Below are 16,453 nucleotides of genomic sequence, written 5' to 3' on the forward strand. Positions count from 1 at the left end.
AGACCATATTTAATTTTTTATAAAAAATAATAATTTATGTTAAGTTAATTCAAGAGAAATTGTCTTTTATTTTTATAAAAAAAACATATTTTTTCAGGAAATAGTTCAACTTTAAATGTCTAGAGATACATTGTTGCTGTTAAAAATGCATTTTCCAATAAAGGGAGTTTTGGCAAAACTGGTTATAATGTTTATGTTAAGGCGGCGGGAGGTGGTGTCTGCAGCTGCTGAAAGTAACTAATAAAGTAACTTGTAAAGTAACTTAGTTACTTTTAAAATCAAGTAATCCATAAAGTAACTAAGTTACTTTTTAAAGGAGTAATCAGTAATCGGATTACTTTTTCAAAGTAACTATACCATCACTGCTCCTGAGAGCAGTGGAAACACGGGCTGGTTCTTAAAAGGTTCGCAGGTTCGCAAGGAACCAACTCCGGCTCCAGCACCAGCACCAGCAATTTTGGGGGGAAAAGAGGTATTAGAGATTTCAGCTGTCACAGTTTTCACTGTGAGGAACATAGTGAGAAAATGGAAGACCACAGATACATTTGGACAAGCCAAGAAGAATGATCCAAAATACCTTCAACCAGAAGCCAGACTCGTATTGGAAGCTATAGAAAGAGATTAGAGGCTGTTATTTCTGCAAAAGGAGGATCTACTAAATTTTGATGTCATGTTTTTTGCTGGGGTGCGCAAATTTATGCACCTGCCTAATTTAGTTTAAAGAATTATTGCACATGTTCTGTTAATCCTATAAACTTCATTTACACTTCTCAAATATCACTGTGTTTACCTGCTATATGATATATTTAACTGAAATATCTGATCTGAACAACCAATGATTTATAAAGAAAAAAACTAAAAATTTATTTGAGAGAGAGACAGATCAGGTCTATTAGAGATTAACAAATAATTTGCTTTGTCTAAGTCAGCTGTGGTGTAGTGTACGTGAGCACAGAGCACAGATGTGTCTATAAGTGAGCGCACAGGCGTTACTTTAGGCAAAAGCTGAAAGAGAACAGGAGGAGCAGATTACAGTTTACTGAAAGTACACAGAATAAGGGACAAAGTCTTGTGTACAGATGAGATAAAGATTAACCTTAGAAATAAGCTCTAACTAACTCTAACTCTACAAATATGTAAGCTTGAAAGCTTGAAATCTCCTCAGTACTTAATAAGTGCTTTTTGTTCTTGTCCTCTGAGTGAAGAAGCACAAGCTAAATACTTTAATTAGCAATGTGATTGTTTTGTGCATGGCCACACAAGCAAATGTGTAAGAAATGATTGGAAAAATAATGCTGCTCATCTCTAGTGGCTGCTTATTTCCCAGTCACACACTAATAAAATGAATACAAAATGTAAGGGTAACTGGGGTTTGGAGGAGCTGAATTCTCAAATGCTTTATAGTATCAAACTCATCTTATATAGTAGAGAGAATTTTATATAATGCTTACTGTACCATGTAACAGTGATCTTCACTTTGTGATGGCAGGCTTTTGGAAATCACAATACCTATTTATTAAAGCGTCTAGAGCAGAAGTTCTTAAACTTTTTAGACCATGAATCACCAAGGACTAAATTAAAACTTACATTTATAACCTACAATCTAAAATGTACCACACACATGCTTAAACACAGCAAGCTGGTCTCCCAGAAGTAGTAGGAATCTACTGCATATCAATAATGGCTCCCTGATGCCTGCAAATCAGAAAGAAAGAGAGAGGGAGAGAAAGCTGTGTGTGCATATTCCTGAAGCACATGCAAAACAGAGAGGGTTCTGATTGGCCTGTTCTCTGCAGAGTCTGTGAGTCAGCCAATCAGGTTTTTGTATGTTTAGAGTGTTTTTTCCCCTCCTGGATGGGATTTTAGTTCTTAATATTTCAATGCAAGCAGATCAATAATTTACTGTACCACCATGGGATGCTTCAAGTACCACCAGTGGTACACATTCCACAGTTTGAGAACCTCTGGTCTAGAGTGTCCAAGAGCGCAGATATACAGGATATACAATCAATTATTAATAGTGCAGATGATACATATGATTTAATATATTAGATTCAGTGTCAGCTGTTCTCGGCTATTATCTCTCTTCCGGCCATACTGGGAAGAGTCTGGTGGCTCTAGGGACAAAGGATCTCCTGCATCTGTAGAGCAGCTGATTTAGGACTGCACTGTGTACATTAAATACACTGTGTACAGTATGGATATATGCATATATTTACTGACTTAATAAATGATCGGCTACATTTTTATTAACAGGCTACCCCAGATAAGAGAGGCAGCGCGTTCGCTGAGGGAGATCCTGCAGCAGCTGAGTGTTCAGAAGAACTCAATAGAGGAGGACATCCACTACTCCTTTAGTGAACTACACAAGACCCTAGATACGCGAAAGAGTGTCCTGCTCATGGAGCTGGAGGTCACCTACGGATTGAAGCAGAAGGTATGAAGATATATATTGTGTGTACAGTATATTTCCAGTACAGTATATAAAACAATTGATAGGGAGTTTATTGTATTCTGGATTTTATGTAGATTATTATTTTTTATATTTAATGTCTATTTTTTCCAGACATATTTTAGAGGGTTGGGTATTAGCTAGTTTATTCCTGATCCACATTTGTTAATTTCTTTTTACCACTCTGGTGCTGTGTTAAAAGCATGGTAAAAGCTCTGTTTGTATACTACAGCGGTGACGTGGAATTGCTGATTAAAGTCATTACTATTTTTTACACTATAAAGCACACCTGATTATAAGGTGCACTATCAATAAACGTCTATTTTCTGAACTATTTTCATACATAAGGTGCAACGGATTATTAGGCGGATTATGCGACACTAGTAAGGAACAGGGGTGTCGCCATGTTTTCCTTCTAATTCATATGCTGGGTGGCAAAACCTGTAAAGCTAAGCTAAGTAAACAAAACTGTAATTCTAAAGAAAAATCTTTTAAAGTCAAACGAGCACTGGATGTTAATCTACACTTCTCTTATTAAAACTGTTTATTTGGGTAAGTAAAGTGCTTCATTTACAGTTTTTTCCAGATATCCACTAAAGCTGGGTGCAGCAACGTTAGCATTAGCAGCTACCCACTAGTGCTAGCTGCGGTTAGTAAATGGCACCCGGCAGCGCTACACTGAGTGTTTCGGTAGGCCAGGGTGATATTGGCTAGCGGTTTGTCCCACGTAGCTTGTTTTAACACAGTTAATATGCAGGCTACACTCCGATAATACTTGTCTCTGAATGGCGAAAGGGCACAACGATTAGCCGCTAATGCTAATGCTGCTCCAGCAGTACTAGCCAGGGTTAGCAGCAGGCTTCTGTCTGACATACTCACCTCTGAACAATGAAAGAGCTAGCGCTTAGCACAGTTAGTGGCTAATGCTAATCCTCCTGGAGAACTGAAACTGAAACTCCTGTATGACGCTGTACTTCAGTGGAGTGGCTTTACTGCTCCTTACAACCTTAAAATATATGATACATAAGGCGCACCGGAATATAAAATGCACTGTCGATTTTGGAAAGGATTTTAAGTGCACCTTATAGTGCAAAAAATACGATAAACTTAATTAGTCTCACTAAAAATCAGCAGCACATTGTATCTAAAACCTGAGATGTATTATTTATACAACATTTTAAAAATATATAATATAAAATATAATATAATATATAATTTATTTATACATGCTTTAAACCCCTAGTTCTTATGTAAGTCTGAAGTGTTTGTTTGTCTGTCTGTATCTCGTTTTTAGGTCTTACAGGCTCAGTTAGACACTCTGCTAAAAGAGGAGGTTGCCATTAACAGTAACTGCAGAATAACAGGAGACGCTCTGGATGCAGAAAGTGAGGCTGCTGTTTTGCAGACTCATAAAACTGTTGGTGAGAAACTGAGTGCGCTGGCCAGCCAGGGCCTTCCCCTGCAGCCCGAGGAGAACGACCAGCTGGAGCTCATGATGGAGGTTGAAGGACTGCGTAAGTCCATTCATAACCTGGGGGCCATCATCACCACTAACGCCGTGGCCAGCCAGACGGAGGCTGCTGGAGAAGGTTTGGAGCAGTGTGTTGTGGGCCAGCCTGCCTCCGTCATCATAACCACCAAGGACAAGTCTGGGGGCGTGTGCAAGACGGGCAATGCTATCATCTCAGCAGAAGTCTTCACGCCCAATGGCAGCGTCACAGACGGGGAAATCCTGGACCACAAGAACGGAACCTACGAGTTCCAGTACACTTTGCACAAGGAGGGGGACTTTAGCCTGGCTCTGAGACTGTATGACCAGCACATCAAAGGAAGCCCGTTCAGATTAAAGGTGACCAGCTCTCCTGACGATTCTCCCCCCACCACCTCAGGAGCTAATGCTGCCTCAACAGGTTCCAGTGATGGAGGAGCAAGAAGACGCAGCGCAAAGTCCCCAGGGAGCAGGAGTCGACAGAAGGGGGTTCGGAGAGGAGGAAGCTTGTTCAGCACCCCGAAGAAGAAGGTCAACCCTATTGAAGATGACCTCATCTTTAGAATCGGTAAGGAAAATATTCGCAAGGCATTAAAAGCAGCTTTTCAAATAAATATGTTGTCGTTTAATGGAGGATGATATGGCGTGAACATAGAAATATATCCATCGTTATACTTTTTGTCTGATAATTTGTATGATGTCACAGTATTTTATTTCTGACATCTGATAAATTAGAAGAGACAAAAACACACAATCACATTTCAGTCAAATTCACATTAACTTTGATTCATTTTGATCACAGAAGATGATGAGTGTATGATGGTTATCCAATAATATTAGAGTAGGTGCGATATATAAATATATATATATAGATATAAATTGATATATGTATATATATATTAAAATATATTTCTTTTTTTTGGTGGATGCAATACAATTTCGATACCAAACTTTATACAACGTATTTACCATATTCTGACATTTCTGCTATTCAAATGTTCCAGTCATTTGATTTTAAGAATCTGCAATGTTTATTTCTTTAAAATAACATCCTCACATGTCCAGGAGAAGCTCCATGGTGTCCTCAGCCACAGACCTGACCTCTCTGAGTACATCATGTGCCTAATTTCAGGGCTCTTTTGCTATAATTGGCCTGTTACCAATACTAGTGGAGGGCAGTGCTGGAAACTTTTCAGGCAAAATTAATAATGGTGGCTATGTATGTTCTGTGTGTTGTCTCCTAAGATGAAATGTACTTTTACTTTTCTAAATCAGCCCCATTGTGATGTTGTGGAGCATGAGCCTGGGCTCAGAGATCCTGCAAGTTCCTAAAAATGTAATCACTGTCTTTGGTTCACTACACACTATGGACGTGATTCCTTCAGATTCTATTGCTGCACTGTTTGCTCTTTTGTGTGATTAGTGTTTAGTGGTGTTTGCTGGCTCAGCTGTGTTCTAAGACTCTTTGAGACTGATTGAGTGATTTTCTTTCTCTTGAGAGGGATATCCTGTTAGTGGTGTTAAACGTTTTTACACTGCTTTGTCAACAAGGCACTTTAGTTTTACATACTCTACAAATACTGTATGTAATTTTGAGTCAGAAATGGTAAAAAAAAAAAAAAAACAGACGCATGGATGGAGTGGATCCAGCAAAGAAAGCAGAGTACAGTACTGGCTTTAATGATCTGACTGGTTCTCAGAATTGGCTAATTAGAGACATATATAGCCAATCAGATTTTTTTTCTCTAATCTCTAAAGTTGGCAGGATGCTCTCAATAGAAAAAGAAGAAAAAACAATGTTATTTTGTTTGTTAATATGCATCATTCCAATTTTATATATAAGGTGTATTTAAATAATAATAATGATGTGATTTCATCAGGTGACGTCAACAAGTGCTTGTAATCATAATTTAGTACAAAAACTAGTTATCACAAGAAGCTTTGAGGAGTCTTTGAGAAGCATTTGTGATTTCTATGTTCCACAGGAACTAAAGGGCGGAATAAAGGGGAGTTCACTAATCTACAGGGTGTAGCAGCTTCTCCAGAAAGTATCCTGATTGCAGACAGTAATAATCAGTGTGTGCAGGTGAGAAGTGAACTTTTATTAGTGTTTTAAAAGCTTTATCTCAGAGAAAGAACTGCAGTATTTAATGCATTTCCAATTACTATCATGACTAAACATTTTATAGCAACATTAACATCTAATCTTAAAAAGGACATCTCACCCCAACCAATCAGATGGAGTCATTTCAAATCATTTCATCATCCATTTTACCTTTTTATTTTCAAAGGTATGAATTGTTGAACACTCCTTCCATAAGTTGCAGAGTAAGTCACTATTCATTGATGTACTGTGTGTATAGAAAGTCTACCCCACCCCTCCAAACACTCACCTCTGTTGCCTTCATACCTGGAGTTTGAAAGAATCGCACGTCTTACCCTTTTCTCGCTACTTTAATATTCACTCAGAGATTAGTAAGATTTTCATATTTCAAAAGCAAGATTGATGATTAAAGAACTATACGTCTGTATGTTCAGATCTTCTCCAACCAGGGAGAGTTTCAGAGCCGGTTTGGTGTTCGTGGACGTTCACCAGGACAACTGCAGCGGCCCACTGGTGTAGCTGTCCATCCTAATGGTGACATCATCATCGCTGACTATGATAACAAGTGGGTTAGCATCTTCACCAGTGATGGAAAATACAAGGTAAGTTGCATATATACAGTATTAAAGGAGAATTCAGGCGGGGCGCCGAGTGTCCAGCGGTCTAATGCGCTGCCACTATGAGCGGGAGGTCGCAGGTTTGAACCCCCACTCATGCAGCTTTACCATCAAGCTGGCGGCGCTCAGAGGGAGCACAATTGGCCCTGCTCCCTCCGGGTGGGTAGATGGCGCTCTCTCTCCCCACATCACTCCAAGTCTGTGAGCTGATGTATCAGAACCGAGTTGCTGCGCTTTCCTCCAAGTGCGCTGTGATGCTGCATCAGCTGCAGCTTGAAAAGAAGCGGTGGCTGACTTCACATGTATCAGAGGAAGCATGTGCTAGTCTTCACCCTCCTGGTGTGTTGGGGCATCACTGGTGATAGGGGGAGTCCTAATGAGTGGGTTGGGTAATTGGCTGTGTAAATTAGGGAGAAAATGGGAAAAATTTGAAATAAAATTATAAAAAAAGGAGAATTCTGTGTCAAATGGACTTTGGGTGTATTAAAACGTTATAAAAAGTACTTATCTTTGTTGAACAGCCCACCTCCGTTCTCCCGCAGCTTTCTGAGATTCAGTATTTTGTGCACTTTGCCCAAACAGGCTTTTAGAATGAGTGAGATGGGGCATAATAGTTTGCCCCAAAGATAAAATTTCTTTCCACTGATATTCAGCTCAAAGTAGTTCCACATTTCATTGGTAGAATCTGGAGAGCCGTGACATTTAAAATGAAGCTTTTAGAACTTTAAAATGGCATAAAAAGTTTATTAAAAGCCTACTGTTTACTTCCCATGGTGTAGGTAAATCTTCGGTCGCCACCATCTTAAATTTAAGTCACAATAAATCAACCGTCGAGCACTAGAACGAATAGGTAGGATAGTTGAGCAGATTGCAAAATGTATTTCTTGGAAATGCATGAATTCCAGCTTTTGCTGTCAATATCTGGTTTCTGTCGATATTAGAATGCAAAGAACCAACAACAAATGACATAAACATTGCTCAAAAAGTTATACTATTCATGCTCGACGGTTGACTTATTCTGACTTAAATTTTAGATGGCGGCGCCCAGAGATTTACCTATGCTATAGCATGTAAACAGTAGCTTTTAATAAACTTCTTGTGCAGTTTTAAAGTTCTAAATGCCTCATTTTAAATGTCAGAGCTCTCCGGATTCTGCAGTGTGGAGCTACTTTGAGCCTGGATAACTGTGATAAAAGAAAATTAGCAGCAGGGGTAAATTATGCCCCGTATCACTCATTCTAAAAGCCTGTTTGGGCAAAGTGCACAAAATACCGGATCTCAGAAAGCTGCGAGAGAGGGGTGGAGGGCTATTCAATAACATTTTTATAACATTTTGATACACCCAAAGTCAATTTCTTATGGAGTTCTCTTTTAATAGACTCATCAACAAAAAAAATTATCCCAGAAGAAGTGTCTGTCAGATTGCTGTGCTATGTGGAAGGAAAATAAAAGGATTTCAGGTCTTCTGGGCACGTGACATGTGACAACAAGCCATTGTTCGTTGACTTCTTGCACAGAGTTTTGTGTGTCGTTTTGTGTAGCGGCAATGACAAGTGATTTATTGCCACACTTCACACGTCCAGAAGGCCTGGTATGATCGTGTGAGGTGTATTGTCATTTAATGCCAGATTACTTTTGCTTTCATTACAGGCAGACTGACAGCCCAGCGTTATGTTGGGTTAAGTCCTGAAACCAGCAGTGATGGGAACTGCTAATGCTGTTACTTTTTTCAGTAACGAGTAATTGAACTAATTACTCTGTCATTAGCATTTCCGACACCCCGTTACTGCACATTACTTTAGCCGCTCAATGAACTTTTTTACTCTGTGCATACAGACAAAGGTGCAAGGTTGTGTGTGTGCATTGTGTGTGAGAGTCACAAGGGAGGGGAAGATGAGATAAAAGCAATGATTGTTGTCTTTTCTGTGTGCTTCTGGCTTATGAAACACGCTCTGAGAAGGTGGGGGCCGGGATGGTCGGGGGGTGGTTGTTACGGGGGCGAGTAACACAAAAGTAATGCAAAAGTTACTTTTACTAGTAACTACTTACTTTTATAGTGGAGTAACTCAGTTAGTAACTCAGTTGGTAACTTATTTGGGGAAGTAACTAGTAACTATAACTAATTACTTTTTCAAAGTAACATGCCCAACACTGGCAACCAGTGTCTCTACCTTTCTTAATGCAAACTTTGGTACGTTATTTTAACAGAACAATGCATGTCTCCATACTGCTGCTGTCTACAACTCTACATGTTGTGTTATTCAAGAGTTGTACACTGCATTCTCTATTTTACACCCTGCGCAAGGTGCGTTGCGATGCTCATTGCTATCTTACAGCCCACCAACAGTATATTTTCACTCTTTGATCCTGCGTCGTTCCTACTGGCAGCTATGCAAACTTTTACATCAACTATAAACAGAATGAATGAGCATCAGCAAGCAGCTCAGATCCCTCTGCTAAACAGTATTGGGCACGTTACTAGTTACCAGTAAATACTAAATTAATAAAGACAGTTTGAAAATGTAATAGTGATTAGCTGATCAGGTACAGGGCAAGTTAAACATTACACATATTTGTTTCTTAAACCTTGAATCCCTATCTAGGTAATGCTAATGCAGTTAAGCTAACTGACTAACACAGCTGCAGTTTATTAATCACACAGTGAGTTTAATCTGTGTGCTGATTCAGAGACGTGTATTTTTAACCACCTGTCAGAAACATATCATCACAGTTTACATGGTTAGCTCTGTTACTTTTTTTTAGTAAAATCTATGTATATCCATATCTGTTTTAATATCGTGCAGTAACGGGGTGTTGGAAATGCCGTTACTCCCAATGAGAGAATGGCAAGAAACCGTTACGGAGTGTGCAGAGGCACAATCACACCTTGCCTATACAGTTCTACCCCTGTGATAAATAGTTTTTCAGGTGCAGTTTAGAACCTGTGTGCATACAGGGCTAATGTTATAGTATGATAAGTAAACTGATTTTCCTCTGGTGTAATTCTGCATTTTTCTGCAAAAACATCCATCTTATCTAAAGTTTAATGCTCTTTCATAGGCGAAGTTGGGTTCTGGCAGACTGATGGGTCCGAAGGGCGTGTCTGTGGATCAGAATGGTCACGTTATTGTCGTGGACAACAAGGCCTGCATGGTGTTTATCTTCCAGCCCAGTGGAAAACTAGTAACAAAGTTTGGCAGCAGAGGCAACGGAGACAAGCAGTTTGCAGGTAAATTGATGTGTACATAAATAATTTAATCTGAAAAATGTTGAAAAAATCTAAAGTGCAAAAGTGTGCATGCTGTCACATAGCAGAAACAGATTTAATATATTTAACATTATTTTGTATTTATTCTTTGTAGGTCCTCACTTTGCAGCAGTCAACAATAATAATGAAATTATTGTCACAGACTTTCATAATCACTCAGTAAAGGTAAGCTGTACTGTTCACAGTTTCACCGATTTTTACAGAAAGATCTTAAACATTCTCCAAATCCAGAAAGTGCTTTTACCAAAGTTTAACAAGATTCTTCTTTGTTTGTTAAAAATCTTCCTGTAGGTGTTCAGTGCAGAAGGAGAGTTCTTACTAAAGTTTGGCTCGAATGGTGAGGGAAACGGGCAGTTCAACGCCCCTACCGGCGTAGCGGTGGACGTTAATGGGAATATCATTGTAGCGGACTGGGGAAATAGCCGCATACAGGTACTGATCCTAATACACATACTGACAAGTTTATTTACAGTATCAGTCATTTTTTATATTTGGGCACACCTTAAATTCAGTGTTTTTCAGTATTTTTTTAGATTAATACTACAATCATGTAAACTATGCATAAAACATACAGAATTATTTAGTCAACAAAAGAAGTGTTTAAAAAATTAAATAATATAGTTTAGATTTTAGATTCAGGTAGTCACCTGAAATAGCTTTCAGCTAACAGCTGTGCTGAACTTGCAAAAGTTAATTACTTGAATTTCTTGTACCTCTTAATGTGTTTAAGAGCATCAGTTGTGATGAGTTGGTGTACAGTAAACAGCCCTATTTGAGTAATGTTTTAATTCATATTATGGCAAGAACTTCTCAACTAAGTAAAGAAAAAAAGGTCAGTCAATCAAAAAAAATCTAGAACTTTGAAAGTAACCTTAAGTGCAGTCAACCGAGATTTTTTGACTTTTATATGTAGGTCATCGGTCGATGAGCTTACAAAACTGTTGTGTTCCAATTATTAGTGCTAAAGGTATTCAAATCAATAAAATGACAGTCGTGCCCAAATTTATGCACCTGCCTAAGAATTATTAAACACTTTCTGTAAATCCTATAAACTTTATTTCACTTCTCAGATATCACTGTCACAGATGTTCATCTGCTATGTGATATATTTAACATTTAATAGGTGGAACTCCTATTTCAACACCTAACTGATGAGTTTAATCAGAGACTGTAAAAAAGTCTGCGCAGTAGAGACCAGAGGAGGGAGAAAGACTGTGGAGAGACAGCCTACTCATTTAAATAACCCCGCCCCTGAGGGCTGCCTTCACAGAGATCACAGTCTATAGTCTTGCCCATACAGTCATTGGTCCCGCCCCGGCTAGGTGTAACCCCGCCCTTTTACAAAAACCACACCTTTTTAAATTCGTTTTAAAAAACGAATTCTGTGAGGATATAAAATTTAACAATATAAGCAGAGGTTACACTAGCTGCTGCATTTAAATAATGGAGGTAGAATTACAGTATATTGGTAAAAAAAAAAAAACGTGATTGAAAGTTGTTCTGTTTTGCCATTGAAACCTATGGGGATGGGTGGGGTTACAGAGCTTTCTGCAACCGAACAGCAGGGGGCGCCCGACCTGTGGTGGCTGCACTTTTGAGAGACGATGCTCTGTCCAGCTATACACAGTTTATGAGTTTAATCATATACTCTTATTCTTAAAGTAACCAGCACAGTGTAAAGGGTTTTAATGTTTTATATCCTTCTCTCCTCCTTCTCTCCCGTCAGGTATTTGATGGAAGCGGCTCGTTTCTATCCTATATTAACACGGCCGCTGATCCACTTTATGGGCCGCAAGGTCTCGCCCTGACGTCTGACGGCCATGTTGTGGTGGCTGACTCTGGGAATCATTGTTTCAAAGTGTACCGTTACCTTCAGTGATCCAGGAAGGAGTGTAAGAGGGCAGTGCTTCATGGACACCACAGACATGGCATGTGAGCGGTTGCACTTAATTTGCAGATCTATCATCCTTCCTCAATATGTTACCTGCTTCCTCCCTGCTGGAATGGGCTTCCGTGGCTTGGATTCAGTGCCATGATTGTGACTGCTGTCTGATTAATATCTGAATACGTATTTAGGTGGGATATGCCTTTGCGGAGTTCATTAGCAGCCTCGGGAGGCCTTCGCCAAATACTCTCTGCATTCTGGTAGTTTTCGTGCAGCCAGTACTGGAAGCCTACGAGAGCTGAAAAGCATATGGTACGTTTGTGACTTGCGCATGTCCTAAATTCACTGCTGAGTCTGGAATTTGCTCTATACTTACAATCAAAGCAACCACACCTTTACGCCAACATTGTTCTCAATAAGCAGTTTGGTCGAGACCACTTGGTTATATATCTTCAGTATGCTTCAGTTTCTATTACTTCACGCTGATAATTAAGAATTATTATGGTCAGATGCATCTTTTAGTGATCCGGAATAGGGTTGCAAGTTAGTTCTGAGAAATGTTTAATCCACATTCCACTTCTAGACTGTTCTTAACCCTGATAACAAATTACTACGTGATACAGTAAACGCAACCACTGAGGTAATCACATGTAAATCTTTGACATTTTGTAGTTCTTGGACGTGAAAGTTTAACAGACTATGGATGTGTACAGGCCTGAACATTGACCCATGCGACACATTCCCGTCTTGCCTCCACAGAACTACGTTAGCTCTTTAATCAACAAATATTAGGCCTCTATTTTTGTTTAAAGCATATTTAAAAGGGAACAAAAATCTCTATATTTATGTATTTATCTTGAATAATGTTTCAGAGTAAATGGAAAAAGTGGTCAGTTTTTTTCATTGGTTTGGTTTCCTGCTGTGTGTGAGTTTGTGGGCCCAGATTCCCAAAACATCAAAAGTGTTACGATCGTCCTAAATGGTTGACTGAGCATAACACTAAACACTGTCTGGACCAGTTAAGAGTCATCTGCAGAGTACAGCCTGAATATAATTTTGTTTCTACACACATTTTCAACTTCTCTGACTATATAGGAAAACTGTAACTACAGACTGTAGTTCTTTTTATTACCCTGTTCTTCAACAGTCAGGACCCCTATAGAACTGATATTATTTGGGTGGTGGGTCATTTTCAGCACTGCAGTGACACTACTGATGGTGCCCTACCTTGTTTGGTCAGAATATTCTCACAAAGAGATGTTCTCAGTCCGGGTCTACTGAACCATGGTCCAGTTCATCTGCAGTGTAAAACACTTTTTTAGACGGTTCAGACTTTCACAACAACTGACAAAACAACTCACTAAACTCTAACATAATGCTTTTAAAATCATTCAATTTTCCCAAAAATCGTCAGTGCACCTTATAATTTCATGCGCATTATGTATGAATTTAACCAGTCAGGTTGTAAGGAGCAGTAAAGCCACTCCGCCAAAGTACAACATTAAACAGAAGTTTCAGAGAAGTTTCTCCAGCACAGAGGCTGGAAAAATATTAGCATTAGCCGCTAACCACAGTGCTAGCTCTTCCACCATGTTAAAACAAGCTACGTGGGACGAACTGCTAACTGATAATGCCCTGGCTTACTGGAACACTCAGGGTTCCTCAGTGTAGCGCTGAGCGGCATTTACTAGTGCTAAGCTCTGCTAACCGTGGCTAGCGCTGCTGCTAACCACGCTGTTGAAAATATAGTAAATCTAAGCTCACTGCAAATAAATAGAAGTGCTTTAGTCACCCAAATAAACAGTTTTATGGAGAGAAATCTGTTTAGATTAACATCCAGCACTCATTTAAGAAAAAGTTTTTTTTTTTTTTTTTTTTTTTAAGAATTACAGTTTTATTTACTTAACCACTTCCCCCACGACTTGCAAAATTAGAAGGGAAACATGGCGACACCCTTGTTCCTTACTACTGTTGCTTAAAATGCACATTATAATCCGGTGCACTTTATGTATGAAAATAGACCAGAAAATAGACACTCCTTCATAGTGAGCCTTATAATCCGGTGCACCTTATAGTCCATAAAATATGGTAATATTAATTATAGAGCTACCATGTATCTAATGATGACAGGATGTAGTAAAGCTCTTTAGTCCATTCACTAAACTGCAGTGTGAAACCAAAACTAACCAGATCAAATGTACACAAACCTTTGTGTGCACTCTGGACTGGACTTTCAGGTGTAAAAAATGCCCTGGCAAGGTAGTGGTGCATAAGGTGTTGGTGTGTTGTACTGGTATCTGACCCACTCACTGTACAGCAGTGCTGCTGGAGTTTTTAAACACTGTGATTAATCTCTTACTGTCCTCCACTATATTACACACTCTTACTTAGTTTGATGTAGAGTCAGAGACAGAAGCTCATCTGCTGATATTCTCAGTCCAACAGTGTTTAAGAACTCCAGCAGCACTGCTGTATCTGATCCACTCACTGTACCATCAGCTAAACACACACTAACACCTCATACACCACCACCATGCTAATCAGTGCTAATCACTGCAGTGCTGAGAATAATAATGACCCACCACCCAAATAATAATAATAGCTGTCCTGAGTATTGAAGAACAGGGTGAAAGAAGGAGGATAATAATAAAATATACAGAGAAACAGATACAGGACTACAGTCTGTAATTATAGAACTACAAAGTGCACCTATATGATCAGTAGAGCTGATAAAAAGGAAAATGAGTGTAGAAACAGGGACGTGTTCATAATATTCTGACTGGACTATGTAGGTGCTTTTGGGGAATTCAGCCTTGGCCAGTAGTTAATGTACTTGAGCTCCTTCATTCTACGTCAGGTTTGATATTTCTAGGCCATTCGATATTTGACGACTCATTCTGGTGTATGTGGTAGATTCTCTTAGAGGCATGTTTCACTCGCTAGTAATGCTAGAATAACAGAAGAACAGGTTCCTTCACTCATGATGCATTTTTCAAAGGCAATAGTGTTTTCTATTTTTCTTTTTTACACTAAAAGGTACCATTTTAGTCATTGTTTTGTTCTTGCTATTTTATTAGATTATCATGTTTTCTACTTTGGTTCATGGTCTTGCAAATATTTTTTTTTTTCATTTGTATTGATTAATTAAAAAACTGATGAATGTTTTATTTATTGTTTGAATTGCGATTTCGCTTGAATGTTCATGTTCTGTACAAAAAGAGCCTTAACATTTGTCCTTTTTATCATTTTATCAGTGAAAATGTCATAAACCAAATGAATTATCTCCTTTTCTTTGTCGTGTTGAGGTATGCTTGTTTACAGTTTAAAGTCAACCAAATGCCTGCTTGGATTTCTAATGTTGGTATCACCGTTTCAATAAATCATATCATGATGCTGAATAACATTAAAAATATTGACTGCAGAAAACTTGGTTTGTAGTCTTAATGCTTATTTGAGCTGGGTTAGTTTACTAAATGGAATCATTTGTATGAAGGCCAGGTTTCCAGGATTAAATTTGACATTGTGGACGAGTGCTGAGAATAAAATGTATTGGCAGAAATTCCATTTCTTTTCTAAAGGTACTTTATAATACAGTATACTGCAGTGATTTCAGTGCTCCAGCCCAGGACTGCAGGTTTATTTAGCTTAATGAACTTTGTTCCATATGAACAGTAACTGTGTACAGCAACAGCTGACCCAAGCAGTACATTCTTGTATTGTTTTTACACAGGACTATGCTAAACCTTTAATGAACACTCTTTAGGCAAGCTTTAAACACTGCATATTCATGCACAATTAATTTGTTTTTCCACATTTTCTCCCCAATTTACACGGCCAATCATCCAACCTACTCATTAGGACTCCCCCTAGCACTAGTGATCTTTTTGAACTGCTGCTGAGAAGCATCACAGCGCATTCGGAGGAAAGCGCAGCGACTCGGTTCTAATACATCAGCTCACAGACGCCTTATGCTGCAGGCATCTACCCACCCAGAGAAAGCAAGGCCAATTGCGCTCTCTCGGGGCTCCGGTAGCCGATGGCTAGCTACATGAACAGGATTCGAACCGGTGATCTCCAGATTCATGCTCAATTAAAAGTTTTTTGTTGGTTGTCGCTCAAAATATACGCTCCCCTGGGCTCAACTAAGCGTTGTTATATAAAATAACTACATTTCAGGGAGGAACTCACATTTAGCAACAAGTTGAAGCTGTCCAAAAGTTCTCCTCCTTTTCTCTTCAAAAATAATTATTAGCTGATGGCAAATTCCTGCTTGGATTTCTAATGGAGTTAGTTGATCAGTATTGTGATTGGACTATCTTATTTATATAGAATAAACTGTGTGATTTCTCCAAATTATTCTAGACAGTCTGGATCAATGAGACAAACCAGAAAGCTCAACTAATCCAGCAATAAAGTCCTTTATTAAACAGAAAAAAATAACTCTCAAAGAATTTATGCTTTTTATTTAACTCTTATCTACCATTAATTGCTATATATAATGTATGATTGACAGTAATGAAAACTACAGCAGCTTTTTTTTTACAATTTTACTTTGAATAACAGTATAACAGTACCATGAACCAAAAACATGGAGAAACAAGCCAAAAAAAAAAACCTGCACGCAAACATTTATGGAAA

General features: G+C 38.7%; 1 protein-coding gene across 1 annotated transcript in view; it reads left to right on the forward strand.

Annotated features, from left to right (window-relative positions):
* trim2b (tripartite motif containing 2b) overlaps positions 1-15,241 on the forward strand; it is a 32,354-nt gene extending 17,113 nt beyond the window's left edge. Inside the window, exons 5-12 of the mRNA XM_022664270.2 lie at positions 2,257-2,437; positions 3,747-4,509; positions 5,927-6,027; positions 6,480-6,647; positions 9,723-9,891; positions 10,025-10,095; positions 10,222-10,362; positions 11,657-15,241. Of these exons, the coding sequence (XP_022519991.1) occupies positions 2,257-2,437; positions 3,747-4,509; positions 5,927-6,027; positions 6,480-6,647; positions 9,723-9,891; positions 10,025-10,095; positions 10,222-10,362; positions 11,657-11,809 (1,747 nt within the window). The 3' untranslated portion in view covers positions 11,810-15,241. The remainder of the gene's footprint in view (positions 1-2,256; positions 2,438-3,746; positions 4,510-5,926; positions 6,028-6,479; positions 6,648-9,722; positions 9,892-10,024; positions 10,096-10,221; positions 10,363-11,656) is intronic.
* Positions 15,242-16,453: the final 1,212 nt, after the last annotated feature.

This window comes from Astyanax mexicanus, chromosome 21, assembly GCF_023375975.1.
Source record: "Astyanax mexicanus isolate ESR-SI-001 chromosome 21, AstMex3_surface, whole genome shotgun sequence".
NCBI lineage: Eukaryota > Metazoa > Chordata > Actinopteri > Characiformes > Acestrorhamphidae > Astyanax > Astyanax mexicanus.